Source organism: Boleophthalmus pectinirostris, unplaced genomic scaffold, assembly GCF_026225935.1.
Source record: "Boleophthalmus pectinirostris isolate CB_2022bp ecotype Guang Dong unplaced genomic scaffold, ASM2622593v1 HiC_scaffold_12, whole genome shotgun sequence".
Lineage (NCBI taxonomy): Eukaryota > Metazoa > Chordata > Actinopteri > Gobiiformes > Gobiidae > Boleophthalmus > Boleophthalmus pectinirostris.
Genome location: NW_026571018.1, coordinates 10,795,050 through 10,814,806, shown reverse-complemented (window position 1 = coordinate 10,814,806; position 19,757 = coordinate 10,795,050). Strand labels below are relative to the sequence as shown.

General features: G+C 41.8%; 6 protein-coding genes across 6 annotated transcripts; 5 read left to right on the top strand and 1 right to left on the bottom strand.

Annotated features, from left to right (window-relative positions):
- Positions 1 to 315: 315 nt before the first annotated feature.
- On the top strand, positions 316 to 6,740 carry cnot8 (CCR4-NOT transcription complex, subunit 8). Its single transcript, XM_020920612.2, has 7 exons — positions 316 to 435; positions 1,979 to 2,189; positions 2,395 to 2,588; positions 3,077 to 3,238; positions 4,428 to 4,572; positions 5,048 to 5,158; positions 6,245 to 6,740. The coding sequence occupies exons 2-7, from the start codon at positions 2,073 to 2,075 to the stop codon at positions 6,371 to 6,373; spliced, it is 858 nt and encodes a 285-aa protein (XP_020776271.1). The 5' UTR covers positions 316 to 435; positions 1,979 to 2,072; the 3' UTR covers positions 6,374 to 6,740.
- A 1,281-nt stretch (positions 6,741 to 8,021) lies between these two features.
- LOC110156458 (histone H1-like) lies at positions 8,022 to 8,635 on the top strand. Its single transcript, XM_020920658.2, has one exon. The coding sequence runs from the start codon at positions 8,042 to 8,044 to the stop codon at positions 8,633 to 8,635; it is 594 nt and encodes a 197-aa protein (XP_020776317.1). The 5' UTR covers positions 8,022 to 8,041.
- An 814-nt stretch (positions 8,636 to 9,449) lies between these two features.
- On the top strand, positions 9,450 to 10,564 carry LOC129407447 (histone H3). Its single transcript, XM_055148530.1, has one exon. The coding sequence runs from the start codon at positions 9,451 to 9,453 to the stop codon at positions 9,859 to 9,861; it is 411 nt and encodes a 136-aa protein (XP_055004505.1). The 5' UTR covers position 9,450; the 3' UTR covers positions 9,862 to 10,564.
- A 350-nt stretch (positions 10,565 to 10,914) lies between these two features.
- LOC110156460 (histone H2A-like) lies at positions 10,915 to 11,355 on the top strand. The gene has a single exon (XM_020920661.2). The coding sequence runs from the start codon at positions 10,931 to 10,933 to the stop codon at positions 11,306 to 11,308; it is 378 nt and encodes a 125-aa protein (XP_020776320.1). The 5' UTR covers positions 10,915 to 10,930; the 3' UTR covers positions 11,309 to 11,355.
- A 713-nt stretch (positions 11,356 to 12,068) lies between these two features.
- LOC110156462 (histone H2B 1/2-like) lies at positions 12,069 to 13,395 on the top strand. The gene has a single exon (XM_055148542.1). It carries the CDS (start codon positions 12,070 to 12,072, stop codon positions 12,442 to 12,444), a length of 375 nt encoding a protein of 124 aa, XP_055004517.1. The 5' UTR covers position 12,069; the 3' UTR covers positions 12,445 to 13,395.
- A 3,866-nt stretch (positions 13,396 to 17,261) lies between these two features.
- Positions 17,262 to 19,260, bottom strand: LOC110156432 (histone H2B 1/2-like). Its single transcript, XM_055148541.1, has one exon. It carries the CDS (start codon positions 19,218 to 19,220, stop codon positions 18,846 to 18,848), a length of 375 nt encoding a protein of 124 aa, XP_055004516.1. The 5' UTR covers positions 19,221 to 19,260; the 3' UTR covers positions 17,262 to 18,845.
- Between the last annotated feature and the right edge of the window lie 497 nt (positions 19,261 to 19,757).

The following is a 19,757-nucleotide window of genomic DNA, read 5'->3' as shown; positions in this document are numbered from 1 at the left end:
TTGCATTTATAGTGATTAATTATTGTAAAACTAAACCAGGTCTAAAATTGGTCTAAAATATAAAATTACAGTATTTTGCATATATTCACACGTAATCACTGTTCTGTAGGTCAAAACAGTAGTGTTGAATAATAATAATAATAATAATAATAATAATAATAATAATAATAATAATAATAAATGCCAGTTAAACACTATACAACCTATTCACATTGTACTGACTTTTAATGTTAATTTTGTGAGTTAGTTTTGTAAATCGTCACATCATTTTACGTTTTTTTTGTCGTTATTGTGCTGTTCTTCACCGCAGATGGCAGTGTGCACATTTAACGGTCTTTTCTTTGTCCGAAGAGGAAACGGAACAAGCGAAAAAAGGACGAAGAAGTGAGATCAGCACCGGGGCGCGTTTGTTTTACGGTGTTCGGCGAAAATTTGGTATACTATCACAACATTTCTGTATTTTTTTAATCGACAAACAAAAGCAAAGCATGTCATAGTTTTATCGATGATTCCCGTTTGTTTTTGCTCTCGTTCGACATGAAATTGGCTGTCGTTTTTTCGAAATGCTAGCAGGTAGTTAGCAGTTAGCGGCTAATGCTAACAGCGGTTTGTTAATAAATTTCGGGTATTTTAGGATGAAAGTCGCAATAATCATTTGTGCCAGTGTATAGACTATTTTAGCACAACTACGCCGTTGCGTCCTGGTGTAATTTGCCCGTAGCCATGTCGCTTGAAGTGTAACTGGGTTTGTGGTCCTCGTTAGCATTATTGTTCATAACAATCATCATGCGTTTTAATTTTCACTTTTTTTTTCTTCATTGAAACTTGCTACAAGCAAAAGTTACACCATTGGCTTTGAATATCAGGGTCATAGAGGCAAGCAGAGCAACTATTTTATATGGTGTTGAGTATTCATTCATGTTTTTGTATCAGTTTTCTGACATAACTGTTGTTTTTGGGTTAAGCTTCAGAGCAGTGGTTCTCTCAGTTCCCCCAGAAGGCTTTGTTAATTGCTATTGATACTTTGCAGTGACATCATGTTGGGGGGTTTCTACATGTATCCCTATTGGCAAAATGTTCAGTTGTTGCCATGGTGAAGCAATATACACATTAGCAAACGCAGACAAAAAAGGTTTAAAGATAGTTTAAAAACTCATGATAAAAAATATTTAAAAAAGAATAATAATACATTCATGGTCCAGTTTAGTTTGATTTTCCAACAAAAAAAAAAAAAAACACGACTGTAATTTTAAGTGTGAGAGTCTTGTTTAACAGCACAAATCATCTCACCTGTTCCAACCATGTCATCTTGTTTTAGTCACATTGTGTTAAAATAAAGCCCATATTAAGTCTTATTTGAATAATATACAGAGCAGTGCTTTTAGTTGACTTTAAAACCCCAGGGAAAGTATCAATATTTAACACAGAAAAATAACGTTCTGCTGTTTGTTGTACTTTAGATATTGCAGGTACTGATCGGTATTCAAACAGTAACTTGATTAAGACTTGGTCACTTTCTGGGCTTCTGATATGCAAATGAAAAGTGAATGAGAATGAAATAAGGGTTCTTGAGTTAAAAAGTTGCCTTTTTGGTGGTTTTAATGGGACTGCACATAAATGGGAGCATTGTACCCTGGGAGCTACTCCCAAATTGAATGTTTATACAGAGTAGTGCCAAGGTCCGATAACAGATACAATTCTCCCTGTGATGCACTAATTTATAGCAGTGCAGAGAACACTACAAGATCTGACGTATCTAATGAAGAATGCGTTTTTTCATTATACAGCGTTATTATTACAATTGGACAAATTCCTAAAAATATCATAGGAATTGAGGAATATAAATAAATACTAATGCTAAACGTCTAATACACTTCTAAAATAATCATTAGTTGCTTGCATGTCATTGGTGGTGGATAGAGCATAGCTGAGAAATCTTTATAGCTTCCAGTTAATATCGCTGTTTATTCCTTCATAGGTAATATTTGGGTGTGCTGGACGGGTTCCTGTTCGCACTCTCTGATTGGAGGGTGGTTTCCACGGTGACGGTCGTGTTCTGAGGTGACATCAGAATGCCGGCGGCGCTCACCGACTCGAGCCAGATCATCTGCGAGGTTTGGGCCAGTAACGTGGAGGATGAGATGCGCAAGATCAGAGCCATAATTCAGAACTACAACTACATTGCAATGGTAAAGCGCTGTCATTTTCTCCACAAACTACTGGTTTACTGGTCAGTCAGATTTTTGTTTTAACATAATCTGACCATAATCTGAAGTCTAATTTGAGTAACAGAGATACAGAAAGAATAGAGCCTACAGTTTGCACCCCCAGGGAATACTGACGACATCAGCTGCAAAGTATGACTTGTTCACAGTATCTTATGTACTTTTTCAGGACACAGAGTTTCCTGGCGTGGTGGTGCGGCCGATCGGTGAGTTTCGCAGCACCGTGGACTATCAGTACCAGCTCCTGCGCTGCAACGTGGACCTGCTCAAGATCATCCAGCTCGGACTGACCTTCATGAACGAGGACGGAGACTACCCAGCAGGCACCACCACCTGGCAGTTCAACTTCAAATTCAACCTCACGTGAGACCCGCTACACTACTGCAATAACCATCATTAAACCAGGATTAAAACAGAAGCCAATCAATTAGATCAGGAATCCAAAGTGATCAGAAGTGAACTAAGCTGAACAATAAATTGGACATAGAAATGTTAAAATTCCCAATGAAGGAGAGGGTCCTATATTACACTTTGGGAAATGCTGTTCTGTCCATTATGTTTTCACAGCTGATGCAGATTTATTAGACCTTAGGCTTGGTGTGTACGCAGCATATTGGATCAAAACTAAATATGGAGATTTACGCTAATTATGTCATCTAATTTTTTTGGGCTATGACACTACAGTAAAACATTTTCTGTAAAGGTCCAGTGAAATATTGAGCCATAACACATCCTCATTTAGCCATAGGAAAAATTTAGCACACCTCTTCTCCATCTCTAGTTAAACCAAAGGCTCTTTTGTATGTAATGGCATGAACCTAATAGATGTGTATATTGTTGTGTTGTTATAGAGAAGACATGTACTCCCAGGACTCCATAGATCTGCTGCAAAACTCTGGTCTCCAGTTCAAAAAACACGAGGAGGAGGGAATTGACACGCTGTACTTTGCCGAGCTGCTCATGACCTCAGGGCTAGTCCTGTGTGAAAACGTCAAGTGGCTCTCCTTCCATAGGTCAGTGCTGCTGATGGTAGGATACAGATGTCAAGGTCACGGAGTTCATCGTTAATGATTCACAATATCAGTAATAAAAAAAAAAAAAATAACAACATTGCTTCTCAATTCTTGCAACCTAAAAATCTCCTGGATGACTGCATAATATACAATCTACTAGGGCTGGGCGATATGGATCAAAAAATATATCTCGATATATTTTGCTATATCTCGATATACGATATATATCTTGATATATGTTCAAGAAAAAATAACCCCCTAAAACTGAAAACTTGCAAAAACCAATCTGCCAAATTCCACAAGGTCTTTTTTTTTTTATTGAAGTGTAAGAGGTTGGCAGTTCATATAGGAACATTTAAGATTACAAAAACCCTAATTACATAAATAATAATTTAACTGTAAAATAAAAGAAATAATACATATTTCCTTCTTTTCATTCATAAATAAACCAACTCAACACAAACTCATCTTTGCATTAACTCTGTTATCCAAACCATAACCATAACCATGAGCTCATTTAGCAGAAGAAGCTCAGGATGTTCCTTATTTCAATAGATCCATGTTATTATCCAGCAGTAAGGAGCTCTGAGGTTTCCCACAATCCACTGCAGACCAAACCCAACGTTTCCAAACACTATTGTACAAGTGACACTGCAGCAGATTATTAATTAAAATCTTCTGCATAAATAAACTTTGCATTGCTAAACTTTACAATATATAAAGCATAACGACTCTACATTAGCCCGTTTGCGATAATAATGTGTTTAATGCAGTTTTGCGCACGTGTGTTTACATTTTACAGAAACGAAACTTAAGCGCATGGCTCATTTGCATAAACAGCGCACTTCTCATGCAGCTCAGCTCGTTTAGCTTCTTTCGGGCAAAGGACGCGACTCGGTGGAATATGAGGATGTGCTGCTGATGGTTTTGTCTGTAAATGGTGGAAAATGTTCGTGGTGCTTGAAGCTTTTCACTGGCACCAACTTTCGGCGTTCACGGCGATAGTGACGAGTGAAGGAGACGCGAGTTTAAAAACTATCTCGATATATTTAAAATATCGATATATCACCCACCCCTACAGTCTACCTAATGTTGAGGCCATTTATATATTTGACTAACCTGAGGAAAAACAGATTCCTCAGTTATGTTTTGATGTGTTTTTGTTAAAATTGTCTTTTGTTTGTTGCAGTGGTTATGATTTCGGATACCTGGTGAAGCTGCTCACAGATGCCCGACTGCCCGAAGAGGAGCATGACTTCTTCCAAATCTTAAACCTGTTTTTTCCTGCCATTTATGATGTCAAATATCTCATGAAGAGCTGCAAGAACCTCAAGGTGCAAAAACATGATTATATAGTTTTGTTTAAAAAATTTTTTTAAAAGCTCACAAGAATCAATTTTGCATAATATAGAGCATTTAAAGGTGGGTCTGTCAAATGTTTTTCTTCATGGAGATGTTATTGCTTTCCCTGGAATGTTTCACAGTATGGTATTAAACCTTTCTATCTTCAGAGACCAAACCAGACCAAGTTACAGGTCAGATCTGTGGAGAGGCGACCCTGCTTACAGTCAGAATGCCAGTTTTGTTTTGTTTTTTTGAGCTATAAAACCACCTGTAAATGAATACAAGTAAGGTAGATCTATTTAATGTTATATTGTGGAACATTCAAAGCAGAGCAATGATAAAGCCATAGAAACAAGAAGGTGATGGATCCCCAACCGAAAAGTTACATAGTGCACCTTTTAAACATGTGCAGTCTGTCATACATAAAACAGTCCATGATATAATATGCCTGTGTGGTGTCTTCAGGGAGGGCTACAGGAAGTGGCAGATCAGCTGGAGCTAAAGAGGATTGGCCGACAGCACCAGGCCGGGTCAGACTCTCTGCTCACAGGGATGGCCTTCTTCAGGATGAAAGAGGTAACAGCAACACAACTGCAACTGAAAAAACAAACAAACTAGAAATGTGTGTGCTGCAGAGCTACATGGTTCCAAACGACTTCTGTTTCTCCATTTATGTATTTGCCCTTTGTTATGATATTATATAATGTGTGAGCCCTATTGTATACTATTCTGCTAATCAGATATCGATTCTAAAAGAAAAGTCACATTCGCAGGATAGAAATGAGTTTTTCCTGAATAGCTTTAGAATGATCTTGAGCTGTATTTGAACAACTATAAGACCAATAAACCAGTATATGCCCATGCACCACTATGGAACCTATCTGGACAACTTAAGATTTTAGAAGTGAGTGAGCGCAGCCAATCCGTGTCCAGGCATGGTATGGCTGGGACTTCAGCCCATTTGGAGGAGGTCCCAGGCATGGTATGGCTGGGACTTCAGCCCATTTGGAGGAGGTGGGCCAAAGCACGGCGCGGTCACTCAAGTATGCGCGCACACGACTTTACTATAAGAGCCCTGTCAGGTGCTCTGATGTTAATTAACAGTGAATAAACTCTGCTCTGAAAGCATACAGTGAATCCACACTTACCTTCAATAAGGAAGAAGTTTAGCTGCCTCTCGTCACTAGCTGTCATTGCTGCTCCGTGCCCTTTTTATATCCATAAACTTCCACGTATCATAACAGGATGCACATCCGCCTGACTATTAAATAGATATTTCTGCCGCAAATGGATATTTTCTCCGCCAAAAACGTTAGCACATGTAAACATGTGATGATGTCATCAGGCTGCGGCCTGGTTCAGATGTGCAAGGACATTCTATCCAAAAAAAAAAAAAATATATATATATATATATATATATATATATATATAATTTTTTTTTTTTTCTTTTGTCATTGTATCAGAAACTGTATTGAGTCTGTTCCTTAGCATCAAAAATAGTTTGTATTGTGACTATTACTATTCATATCTTTCCCATTGGCTATTGAAATATTATACTCACCATCATTAGTAAAAACTCTGGGTTTGGGGTAACCGTAGAACTTTTAAATTAAATTCAAATGAATACAACAAGCAGGTGAGACATTTATTTTCTCTGTTCAGCTTTTCTTCGAGGACAACATTGATGACGCCAAGTATTGTGGGAGATTGTACGGTTTGGGATCGGGCACCAGTCAGACACAAAATGGCCTCTCGACGTCAAACCAGGAAGACCCCAACAACAAACACTGACCTCCAACCAACGCACTTTTAAACCAACCAGCAGCATCTTCACAGCCCTTTGGACAGACAACCCTTTTATTCGGTTTTACCTAAATCTACCACCTCAAATCTTTTATTTCAGTTTTACTCTGTGGGACCAGCACAAATGTGACTTTTTTTCTTTATTTTTTTAAGTTCAAACGCTGGACGGCCTGTAAATGAATTGTATGATTATGATGAGAATAAACCGTTTTAGCGCTTTATTTCATTTCCAAGCATTGAAAAACTTTTAACAGACACAACCTCTGTCTCTGCATGAAATCTGCCAGTGTTTTTACATTCTCCATTGTTTTAAACAGTTGTATATTAAATTGTTTTGTATTTTTCAATGTGCCAACCTGAAGTCAGTGTCATTATTTGCTAACTACTACTACAACAACAAATGTATAGATGTATGCTTATTATTATTAAACTGAGTGTAATGAAAGTTTCTGGACTGAATAATAACACAGGCCTACATTGTCTATGAATGAAAAAAAAAAATCTGAATTTTTCCCTGACCAATGAGCTTAGGCCACTGCCTCTGCATTTCTCTTCAAGAAAATGGATGAGTAATTATCAAAAATAACATATTCTTGATTCAAACAGCACAATTTAGTAAAATAGTATGGTAGGAGTTTAGGCATTCTTCCCTCAAACCTAAAACTCTTAACAGCTGAATGTAGGTATGCTTGTTATATAAGTGACTGAAATGAAACCCAACTCCAGATATGTTTTGATGAGGAATAATGTAATAGAGATCCCTTAATCTTTAGAAATAACTTGTGTGTTTATTGTTAACATTTATTGCTTGGAGAAATACATGTAATTTTAAATAATTCACTCCTAAATTGAAAAAAAAGGAAAGTGCAGAAACTGAAATACCTTGTCATAAATGAATGTGTAATGAGCGTATCCGCGCCACAAAAAAGCTCACAATGTGAGTTCAAGCACATCGGTATGACTAGTCATACACCGAGTGTCTCCAACATAAAGCTCCGGAACCAACAGTAGTTTCCGAAGTAGATCGCTAAGAGAGTTCTGAACTATGCACATTGTGCTAAACAACTAAAAAGATCGTTGTGTAAAGTTAGCTCATCGGAGGAAAAAGGTCAGAGACTGCTATTACGATAAATCAGTGCAGCGCTGTTACAAACAGGCTCGTCCGCAGTTGTGCTTACTACCGCCACAAAGTTGGTTAATTACAACTAAACGCTGAAGCCACTCCACGAGTTTAATTTGTAAATGTAATGTTTGACATCTCTTTACTTGATCTAAATACAAAGTATTTCTCATTTGTCAAGGTTTTGTCCAGTTTAAGGCAAAATGTGGGAAAAAGTCGAAGCCGAGTGCCTCGCTCGTCTGGACATGGTCCGGGTTTGAGGGCTTGTAATTTAAAACGCAGGATCCTGAGCGTACGAGGGTGCGTTAAATTAAAAGATGTGATTGTGCACTAAAGCATGATATGAAAGAGTTCATGTAAAATATGTCATATTTGTGTATTTTTAACTTTAAACTGCGAAGAGAAAAACACAGAGCGGAAACACTGACGCCGAGCAGAGGGCGTTGAGTCTCTACGGTTCTCATGTGCGTTATAACTGTGGTCCGCGCGCGCGCCCGGCCCACAGACTCGGATCTAACCCGACACGAACCCGAACCATGGCAGAGACCGTTCCCGTACCGGCCACCGCTCCGGCCAAAGCAAAGGCGCCCAGGAAGAAGGCCGCGGCCAAGAAGAAGGAGGGCCCCAGCCTGCAGAAGCTGATCACCGGCGAGATCGCCGCCTCCAAAGAGCGCAAAGGCGTCTCCGTGGCCGCTCTGAAGAAGGCTCTGGCCGCGAAGGGCGTGGATGTGGCCAAGGCCAACAAGCGCATCAACACTGCCCTCAAGAAGCTGGTGACCTCCGGCGCCGTCAGCCAGACCAAGGGCACTGGCGCGTCCGGTTCCTTCAAACTGGCCAAGACCGAGGCCAAGCCCAAGACCGTGAAGAAGAAGGCCGCCGCCAAGCCCAAGAAGCCCGCGGCCAAGAAAGCAGCCAGCCCCAAGAAGAAGGTGGCCGTCAAGAAGACCGCGGCCAAGAAGCCCAAGTCCCCGGCCAAGAAAGCAGCGAAGAAGGCGGCGCCCAAGAAAGCAGCAGCCAAGAAGCCCGCCAAGAGCCCCAAGAAAGCGGTGCCCAAGAAGCCCAAGGCGGTGAAGAAGACCCCGAAGAAGGCCCCCGCCAAGAAGGCCGCCCCCAAGAAGGCCAAGAAGTAAAGGCTGACGCGACCCCCGCCACACAAAGGCTCTTTTAAGAGCCACCACTCGCACTAAAGAGCTTCATCTTTGTCCAGTAATGTCAAATAATGTGCCCGGTGCGTCTGTAGGTGCTCCGCGATGCCCCTGTTAGTACGATCCGTCACCAGTCACGTGCTGCTATACTGCACAAACAGAACTATAAAATAATTAATATTAATGAGGAAATAATATGTACGTTATGAGGGCGCAAGTAGCATGTATGCTTATTTATAGTACTTATTTATGGTCGACTTTTATTCAGTTATATTATTATGCAATTAAAAAAAAAAAAAAAAAAAGGTATCTTGTTGATATGACACAGGAAACGCATAATTACTGAAAATTATAATAAATAGAATTGCGGCTGCGGTTACACACACACTCAAAATCAAAAACCTGATTTCTGGAGTTAATAGTTTGTTTGAGATGCCCCGTTAACACCAAAGCCATATGATTTCTTTCCGATCATGCTCCCTCTCATTACTCACATCAGAGTTTGTGGATTTTGAAAGTCATTTACCTAATCTCAGAAATCTGATTTTGGCCGCGCGCATGTGTAAACAAAGCCTCTGACAGTATCTTGACAAAGGCTCATTCTTCACCAGCGTGAGCCATAGACCGTACGATGTGAACCTCTGAACAAGCGCGCGGGGCAGAGGCGGGGTTAAAGTTTGAACTCAGAGCGCGAGCCCCGCGCAGCCAATCGGCTTCGCCCTGGTTTCTATAAAAAGCCGCTGCCTACGCCCGGACCTTATATCGTCTTAGGTTTTCACTGAATTCCTAGAGCAGAGAATATGGCCAGAACTAAGCAGACCGCGCGTAAATCCACCGGAGGAAAGGCTCCCAGGAAGCAGCTCGCCACCAAGGCTGCCCGTAAGAGCGCCCCGGCTACCGGCGGTGTTAAGAAGCCTCACCGTTACAGGCCCGGCACAGTGGCTCTCAGAGAGATCCGTCGTTACCAGAAATCCACCGAGCTGCTCATCCGCAAGCTGCCCTTCCAGCGACTTGTCAGGGAGATCGCCCAGGACTTCAAGACCGACCTGCGCTTCCAGAGCTCTGCCGTCATGGCTCTGCAGGAGGCCAGCGAGGCCTATCTGGTGGGTCTGTTTGAGGACACCAACCTGTGCGCGATTCACGCCAAGAGGGTCACCATCATGCCCAAAGACATCCAGCTGGCCCGCCGCATCCGCGGAGAGAGGGCTTAAGCCGACCTGATACCGGACCCCAACACAACGGCTCTTTTAAGAGCCACCTACATGAAACAAAGAGTCACACTTAAACTGATTGCTTGGCTTGTTTTATGCCTTAGGCCATCTGAAAATTACTGGTTGAAGTCACTCACTACGCACTACATTTACTTCCACACTATTCATGAGTGTGCTCCTAGCTCCAGTCTCAAATACGACCCGACCCCCGCCTATGAATGGGAATTCACGAAGATAATGCTGTGCTGACCATATGTACCTCCTGTCCTTTCTGGAGGGCCCGTAGCTACGCTGTCGCTTTACCTGTGAGACTTTATATTTCAGGTTCACTTGCCTCTTTGACGCTTACACCAGAAACGATCATCTTTGCATCATAATTATCTTGATTTATGAATACGGACTTAATCATGTTACATGTCATGTCATGGCAACTTTTCTATATTTTACCCCAATAGATATTCATTTATGCCTCTCTTTACTGCTGGCAGGGGCCAAATTGGTTAAAAATGGGGACACCTGGGATATTTCTTGGATGAAACTGGGACTTTTTTTTTTTTTTTTTTTGATAACTCTGCTGGGGAACACAGGGCTCAAAATTGGGACTATCCAGGGTTAATAGGGACGTCTGCTCAACCTAGACACAACACAGTCGGTAATATTTGTCCCCTCAATAAACTACTGAATATATTTTACAAGGTCTGAGGCCCCGTCTTTACTGTATCAAGAAAGTACAATAAAGTTCGCAAAAATATATTACTTGATACGTATCCGTATCAGTTTATCGTCGCCTTTCAATGTTTGTTTTGTGTAAACATGAACGTTCTCCTGCTCTGAGGCATCAAAAGGCAGGTTTTGTGAACAAATGTTTCTTTATTTTCAAGATTTATGTGATCCTTGTGAAAAGCGCGCGCTCTCTGCGTTGTTTTCAAAGTGTGAGTGAGCGTGTTTTCTTATTGGTGAAGTCTCTCTCTCCGACGGACCAATCAGCGATCAGGAGGGCCTTTATAATTCCAACCGCTGCGCCAGAGGGTCACAGTTGATTCTTTTTTAGACTCAATACTCACTAACGATGTCTGGACGTGGTAAAGGTGCAGGCAAAGCCAGGGCTAAGGCTAAGAGCAGGTCCTCCAGGGCGGGGCTGCAGTTCCCCGTGGGCCGTGTGCACAGGCTGCTCAGGAAGGGCAACTACGCCGAGCGTGTTGGCGCCGGAGCCCCCGTGTACCTGGCCGCGGTGCTCGAGTATCTGACCGCTGAAATCCTGGAGTTGGCCGGCAACGCCGCCAGGGACAACAAGAAGACCCGTATCATCCCCCGCCACCTGCAGCTCGCTGTCCGCAACGACGAGGAGCTGAACAAACTGCTCGGAGGAGTTACCATCGCCCAGGGTGGTGTGCTGCCCAATATCCAGGCCGTGCTCCTGCCCAAGAAGACCGAGAAGGCCAAGTAAACTGTGTCTCACCGAACCAATCACACAACGGCTCTTTTAAGAGCCACCCACTCGTTACAAAGAGCATGAGCTTTATTACACGCCTGCCTGGGTCTGAATTTAGAAGGGACAATCTATGTATGCCGCTTTCCTAACTTGGTGAAATAAGCACAGCGATTTTTCTTTGGCAGCGCAAGGACAGCATTAGGATAGGACTGTCATTGGTGAAAATCACATTTGTACATTAAAGTATTTCAAAGTCCTGTTAAACGAGGTATTGTTTGCAATGAAACGCACGATTAACGCCGAAACGCTCTTTTTCAAAGGCGTCTACAGTGTTGAACCGTCATAATTAAAAGTGGGGGGAAAATGCACGGCCCATGCAGGTGGCCGATGTCCAAAACTTGCTAGATAATCGTTTCTTTGCTTTGGGCCACACGGCTGACACATGCATTAAGTTGATGTTTTGTCCACTCGACTCATATGAAAGAGTCGTTCATAGAGAAAATAAAGAAGAGAATATCATATTCCATGCTAAGGAACAAAAAGCACAATTTTAATGTCTACATCGAGTGAAACAAGAGAACGAAACCATTCCTACAGCGCTAAGCATTTCGGAATTCGGGCAAAACTAGAATTTTATAAAAACGAAAGAGAGCGGTATGCCATTCGACCAATCAGATATGAGGATCGGCGCAGCTGCTTTACATGGGGCAAGTATAAATACAGTTCACAGGCGCTTTCTCTGACATTCGTTCGTCTCTTAGCGGAAGAAGCACGTCATGCCTGACCCAGCGAAGACGGCGCCCAAGAAGGGCTCCAAGAAAGCCGTGACCAAGACCGCCGGCAAAGGTGGTAAGAAGAAGAGAAAGACCAGGAAGGAGAGCTACGCTATCTACGTGTACAAGGTGCTCAAACAGGTGCACCCCGACACCGGTATCTCCTCCAAGGCTATGAGCATCATGAACTCCTTCGTCAACGACATTTTCGAGAGGATCGGCAGTGAGGCTTCCCGCCTGGCGCACTACAATAAGCGCTCCACCATCACCTCCAGGGAGATCCAGACTGCCGTGCGCCTCCTGCTGCCCGGAGAGCTGGCCAAACACGCCGTGTCTGAGGGCACCAAGGCCGTCACCAAGTACACCAGCTCTAAGTAAACTGCGCCTGCGCGTTTATCCCAAAATAACGGCCCTTTTTAGGGCCACACACAGCCTACAAAGAGCGCTGTCTGTTTTTTTTTTTTTTTTCTTTTAAAGATTCAGTTTAAGGGTTGCAGCACAATACCTGTCAGTAATGACAGTTCTTTACAAAACATTAAATGATCGGGGCCAGTGTCTTTCTAAACTTAAGTGGGACTCTAGTTCTTCAAGTCATTTCATTAAGGTTGAGCAGTTTCACTCTTAACCTACACAAAGCCATATTTCGGTCCTAAACTCTCAAAAATATTCAGTTGGTGTTTTTCTTTATTGTACAACTAGTCATCGTTCGTGATGAATTTAGGATGTTCTGCTTCAGTCTTGTTCCTCCTCAGGTGTGAGGAGTGCAGCCCGTTTTGTTCACCTGTTCAGATGATTTGAAGCTTCTCTGTCATCTGTCCGATAGGTCATCTATATCGCACCTCCACAGAGTATGAATTGTGTGGAGGCTTGTCTTCCAAGTCATCTATTAAAAAAAAATATATATATATATATATAGATAGATAGATAGATATGTGATTGTTCAGTTTATTTTATTTTTTAATGAGATATTGTCCTTTGCCTGATTACATCTGTGCTGTTTTCAGAAAAAAAACAGCTTAACCTGACATTTTATGATATTACCATTTTGGGGAAATTTACACACACAGAATACATACAAAATTTATTATATTATAAATGACCCCTTTCTTGAAACAATAATTCAAGTAGTTCAATGCATCATGAGGCTTCATCTCACCATCATTAATAGTTGGTTATAATTGCTTAGATATGGTGTCTGGGATTTGACAGTAACCTTTTCGTAATATATATATATATTATATAATTTTTACTTTTAATGGACAGGAACTCTCACTTCGCATCAAGACCTGACGTGGCAAAGGATTTTTGGATGAGTTGAGTAGTAATAACTTTTAGTCTTTTAGAGGATATTTAAAATAATTGTACTGCTTTACCATTAAAACATATTAAACCTTACAGTGTCTTGGTGTGGAAAACTGTGCCTTTAGTGCTTTGCAACAAGTTTTTTTTTTTTTCATAATACCCATATGATGTCAATTCAAACGTTGTTCCTGTAAGGATTTCCTTTGCACTTCCAGGCTGACAACAGAATCAGCAGCTGGAAACAAACACTCACACACAAAAAAACAAAAAACAAAAAGCAGCTAGACTAGCATCCCTTTTTCAAGGCGCTAAAACGTGCTTAGACTCACGTGTAAAATACGTTTAATTCGTTAGTCACCCAAACATAACAGATTTCTATGGTTTGTAAAAGTTTCGAGTCTGTATTCTCAAATATGATTTTTCTCATATGATGTCACCAATTCAATCATGTATATTCCAGTAGACAGCACTATTTACACTGCTTCAAAAATAAGAGAACACTTTAAAAACACATTAGATCTCAATGTGGAGAGAGAAAAACAAATCTATATAAGGAACAAAAAGGTGATGCTTCTTTTAATGGAAATGAACAACAGGTGCCATAATGTTTTCAGGCCGACAGGTAACCGTGCCGGTGTTGGTTCCCTCATCTCATCTCAAACCGGTATCCGAAAATCAGAACATGTGGGAACCGAAAAGTTTATTCTCAACGGGAACCAAGTAAAACTTGTTTTTACCAAGCGAACAGTGACGACACAGTAGATGTCAGCAGGTTCATCCAGGTCACACATGGTGGAGAAATCAAGTGACAAGAACAAATATTTGCTATATCCGTGTTCGCTCAGTGAAGTTATATCTTTGGATTAGGCATCACTGCTGCCTTCTCCATAACAGATGTTGTAGGATTGCTTGGTGCAGATAAATAATGATTTGAGTACAAATGCTCACTTGTAGTCAAGGATGTGATCCTTATTTGTTATTTCGTATGGCCTTGTTTTTATTTGGTGGCAAATTCACAACTTCTGTCAATGACGCAACATTGGTGCATTTCAATGGTTTGAACATGGGTCGTTCACGGGTGAGCACTGGCACCGGCACCAGCAGCTTACTGGTTGGCCTGAAAACATCTTGAGACAACCCCTAAAACAGAACTGGTTTTGTATGTGGAGGTGTATGTGGAGTGATAACCACTACTGGAGGATGAGGCCATTCCTTAACCCTACAGAATTTACAGATTGCCCTTTGCTTTTCACAGATGAAAGCAGGTTCACCCTGTAATAGACGTGAAAGAGTCTGGAGAAGACAAGGAGAACACGATGCTGCCTGCACCATGGTTCAGCATGAGTGGTTTGGTGGTAGGTCAGTGCTGGACTGGAGAGGCATATCCATGGAGGGACACATACAGTAAAAGAATAGAGTTGTCTACTGTATCAAAGGCAGCGCTCAGATCCAGTAGAACCAACCCGGTCACTTTTTGTGAATCGCAATTTATTCTAAAATAATTTTAAATCTTTGCCAGGGAAGTCTCGGTGCTGTGGTTCACCCTAAAACCAGACTGAAATTTTTCCAAGATGTTATGATCATCTAAACAAAAAATATTTAGCTGGATAAAAACAAGTTTTTCTAAAATTTTGCTTAAAAATGGTAGGTTAGGCACTGGTCGGTAGTTGTTAAAATCATTAAAATCTAAATTGCTCTTTTTCAGCAGGTGCCTCACCACTGCAGTTTTGAAGGCAGCAGGAAAGACCCCCGTCTGAAGAGAGCAATTCATCATGGTTAAAAGCTCATCCCTAAAAGATCCATAAATGTTGTGTCATGACGTTGTCAAACATGCATACAAGCACGTGGGGGGCACACAAGAGATTGAGAAGCATTTTGAGTTGCAACAATTACATTTTTGGCAAACTCGACTAACCTGCCACAACATTATTTCACTTAGATTTTCAGGGTGTCTATAAAATGAAGCCCTTGGTAGGCTGAAAATATTATTATTTCCATTAAAAGAGGGGGCATTCTTTTGTCCATATTTGTATAGATATTCATTATATATATATATATATAGTACAGACATTGGGATGTCATTCGGGCTTCAGAAATGTAGCAGGATGGTGACAAAGTGAGGGAAGGTAGTCCACACAGAGGGGGTCTCACTCCCAGAGGGAACAATAGCAGACGTTGAGGACAGTTACAAGTACCTTGGTATCCCACAAGCAAATGGCAACCTCGAAGAGGCAAGATACCCTGCAGGAATTGTAAGCTGGCCAAAGGAGGAGATACAGATCACAGATGTTAAGACACGAAAGCTCCTGACCATGCATGAAGGGTTCCATCCCAAATCCAGCACCCTGAGACTGTACGCAGGCCGGAATGAAGGAGGCCGAGGACTAGTGAGTGTGGGAACCACTGTCCAGGATGAAACATCCAAGCTCCTTGAGTACATCAAGGACAAGGCCCCGACAGATGAGGTGCTCAGAGAATGTCTCAGACAGTGGGGTCCAGAGGAAGAGGTGCTGGAGGGACCATCATGGCAGGACAAACCCCTACATGGGGCTGTACCACCGGAACATAACTGAAGTGGCTGATATCAAGAAATCCTGCCAATGGCTTGAGAGGGCTGGTCTGAAGGACAGCACAGAGGCACTGATCCTGACAATGTGACCAGAAATTGATCATAAGCATCGATGGACGCCAAATCACCCTTTTCAACCCCTACAAATTTAGACAAAACCAAATTTCTGGTCGGAATCGCCAACTACCTGGCCAAATATTCACTTCAGCGATATCCACAATTACTTGAGGGAAACTCCTGGGCCATTCACAGCAGAAAAGATGAAAGCCTCCAAGAGTCTCGATGCGTTGTTGAACTTGTTGGAGTCCACGGTTTGTTAGGATCTTCTACGTTTGCTCTGTGAATGTTTGAAAGCCATTTAATTCGCCGTTAGCGGTTCTTTTCACTCAGAATACGAAAAAGACATTCCTTCTTCCGTGCTTCTATTTGTGCATCCCATAATGCAGCAGGAATTTACCATTATCGGGGACAAATATGCGAGGTTATGCACTGTGTTTGACTGCTATCATGTTTCTTGCCTCCGACCAAAATATTTCCCAGCATGCAACGCGGGTTTTTAATAACAATGATGTCAGGTGAAATTCGCCTACATAAAAGTAATAGCGTCAAAACATCAAGCAATGAAAACTACACATTTGTAAATAAACTTACAAAATATAGATTCATATTAAATTACGAACAATACTTACATCGTATGGACGTACACTGTGCTTGTACACACAAGATTAGACAGGATGCCTGAGGTAAGCACTGTGCTCCGCTCCTTACACAATAATAATAATAATACTGCAGAGAACTCGGGACATGGGCTTTCCGGAACTACAATACCAACAGGTGCATCATGAGTAATAAAGTCCCATACACACAGGCTTTTTCACTAATAATTTCTCCTAATTCACACCAAATTCACGACAATCCTTTGAGCTGGACATGTTTGGGCTGCGGGACAGCAGCCTCCTGAACCGGTCTGAGTCCTGGACATAGACTGTAAAAAGAAGTGGAGTGTGACGTGACCCAATAAAGAGCAATCTCAAATGCAAAAATAAAGTGTTTGTCCAAGAACCAGCTCCTCTCCAAACCATTTTAGCCTCTGAAAAAATAATACACACGAGAGCTGGTTCTCATCTCACACACATTTTATCACCTGTTGTATAGGAAATAGGCAAGGCAAGTTTATTTGTATCGCACAATTCGTACACAAAGTAATTCAAACTGCTTTACAGAATGAGAAAAGCATTAAAATCACAATAAAAACTAATAATCATCATAAAATTAAAGATTAAAATTGAAAAAGAGACATTAATTACATAAATTAGAGGGACAGAGTCACAAAATTTGGTGCTCGGCCATGGAGAGACTTGTACACAAGCAGATCACTTTAAAGTCTGTTCTAAGAGCCACAGGAGCCAGTGCAGAGACCTGAGCACAGGACTTATGTGCTCGTACTTCCTAGTTCGAGTCAGGACCCGAGCTGCAGTGTTCTGGATGTACTGTAGCTGTCTCGCGGCTCGTTTGGAGAGGCCAGTGAGACACCATTACAGTAGTCTAACCTACTGGGGACAAGCGCATGGATAAGTCTCTCCAAGTCTGCTTTAGACAGTATACCTTTGATTTTTTGCTATGAGGTACCTTTGTAGCTCACTCAAGAAAAAAAGGGACCAAACTCCCAAAACACTGGAGTGACTGAACTTCCAAAGAGTAAAAACAGTTTACAAAGAACAAAGAAGACTTTTCAGATCCACTATCTGAGTTTATATTCATCCAAAACATGCTACATAGGTCTCCAGGAAGAACAGCTGATAGCTAGGCTTGGCTAGGGGACTACAGGTGGAAATTAGCACTAGTGCTACAACCTGATATCTCTCCTGTTGAGGTTAATATATACTGTGCACTGTTCCTGTCTCATTAAATAAATAAAACTAGAAAAGCACTCAGAGAGCGCAGACCTCCGCCAAGGACTACCCCCATTTTTATATAAATTGCGATAAAATCAGTCTTCTGGATCAGATCCGAATCAGCCTTTGGAATATGATCCCATTGTCCATCCCTGAGTCAAATTTCATGGGGTTTCGTCAATAATTAACCGAGATATTGAGAAACAAAATTTTTGGCCCCATTTACCACAATGTTAACTAAAATTTCAAAGTGATCCAGAATCCAGGATTTCTTCCGGATCACCCCCAAAATGAAATCAGTTCTTCCTTTTCACATTTCCAACAAATCCTGAAAATTTCATCAAAATCGGTCTATAACTTTTTGAGTTATGTTGCTAACAGACAAACAAACAAACAAATGCCGGCAAAAACATAACCTCCTTGGCGGAGGTAATAAAATAAAATAAAATAAACTGAACAATCACATATCTATCTATCTATATATATATATATATATATTTTTTTTAATAGATGACTTGGAAGACAAGCCTCCACACAATTCATACTCTGTGGAGGTGCGATATAGATGACCTATCGGACAGATGACAGAGAAGCTTCAAATCATCTGAACAGGTGAACAAAACGGGCTGCACTCCTCACACCTGAGGAGGAACAAGACTGAAGCAGAACATCCTAAATTCATCACAACGATGACTAGTTGTACAATAAAGAAAAACACCAACTGAATATTTTTGAGAGTTTAGGACCGAAATATGGCTTTGTGTAGGTTAAGAGTGAAACTGCTCAACCTTAATGAAATGACTGAAGAACTAGAGTCCCACTTAAGTTTAGAAAGACACTGGCCCCGATCATTTAATGTTTTGTAAAGAACTGTCATTACTGACAGGTATTGTGCTGCAACCCTTAAACTGAATCTTTAAAAGAAAAAGAAAACAAAAACAGACAGCGCTCTTTGTAAGCTGTGTGTGGCCCTAAAAAGGGCCGTTATTTTGGGATGAACGCGCAGGCGCAGTTTACTTAGAGCTGGTGTACTTGGTGACGGCCTTGGTGCCCTCAGACACGGCGTGTTTGGCCAGCTCTCCGGGCAGCAGGAGGCGCACGGCAGTCTGGATCTCCCTGGAGGTGATGGTGGAGCGCTTATTGTAGTGCGCCAGGCGGGAAGCCTCACTGCCGATCCTCTCGAAAATGTCGTTGACGAAGGAGTTCATGATGCTCATAGCCTTGGAGGAGATACCGGTGTCGGGGTGCACCTGTTTGAGCACCTTGTACACGTAGATAGCGTAGCTCTCCTTCCTGGTCTTTCTCTTCTTCTTACCACCTTTGCCGGCGGTCTTGGTCACGGCTTTCTTGGAGCCCTTCTTGGGCGCCGTCTTCGCTGGGTCAGGCATGACGTGCTCTTCCGCTAAGAGACGAACGAATGTCAGAGAAAGCGCCTGTGAACTGTATTTATACTTGCCCCATGTAAAGCAGCTGCGCCGATCCTCATATCTGATTGGTCGAATGGCATACCGCTCTCTTTCGTTTTTATAAATTCTAGTTTTGCCCGAATTCCGAAATGCTTAGCGCTGTAGGAATGGTTTCGTTCTCTTGTTTCACTCGATGTAGACATTAAAATTGTGCTTTTGTTCCTTAGCATGGAATATGATATTCTCTTCTTTATTTTCTCTATGAACGACTCTTTCATATGAGTCGAGTGGACAAAACATCAACTTAATGCATGTGTCAGCCGTGTGGCCCAAAGCAAAGAAACGATTATCTAGCAAGTTTTGGACATCGGCCACCTGCATGGGCCGTGCATTTTCCCCCCACTTTTAATTATGACGGTTCAACACTGTAGACGCCTTTGAAAAGAGCGTTTCGGCGTTAATCGTGCGTTTCATTGCAAACAATACCTCGTTTAACAGGACTTTGAAATACTTTAATGT

What these genes read in the sequence shown, in the direction of transcription:
- cnot8 (XM_020920612.2), top strand. Translation starts at nt 2,073, where the DNA reads ATGCCGGCGGCGCTCACCGACTCGAGCCAGATCATCTGCGAGGTTTGG. An exon ending in ACTACAACTACATTGCAATG is followed by an intron (nt 2,190 to 2,394) that starts GTAAAGCGCTGT and finishes GTACTTTTTCAG; the next exon opens with GACACAGAGTTTCCTGGCGT. An exon ending in AACTTCAAATTCAACCTCAC is followed by an intron (nt 2,589 to 3,076) that starts GTGAGACCCGCT and finishes GTGTTGTTATAG; the next exon opens with AGAAGACATGTACTCCCAGG.
- LOC110156458 (XM_020920658.2), top strand. Translation starts at nt 8,042, where the DNA reads ATGGCAGAGACCGTTCCCGTACCGGCCACCGCTCCGGCCAAAGCAAAG.
- LOC129407447 (XM_055148530.1), top strand. Translation starts at nt 9,451, where the DNA reads ATGGCCAGAACTAAGCAGACCGCGCGTAAATCCACCGGAGGAAAGGCT.
- LOC110156460 (XM_020920661.2), top strand. Translation starts at nt 10,931, where the DNA reads ATGTCTGGACGTGGTAAAGGTGCAGGCAAAGCCAGGGCTAAGGCTAAG.
- LOC110156462 (XM_055148542.1), top strand. Translation starts at nt 12,070, where the DNA reads ATGCCTGACCCAGCGAAGACGGCGCCCAAGAAGGGCTCCAAGAAAGCC.
- LOC110156432 (XM_055148541.1), bottom strand. Translation starts at nt 19,220, where the DNA reads ATGCCTGACCCAGCGAAGACGGCGCCCAAGAAGGGCTCCAAGAAAGCC.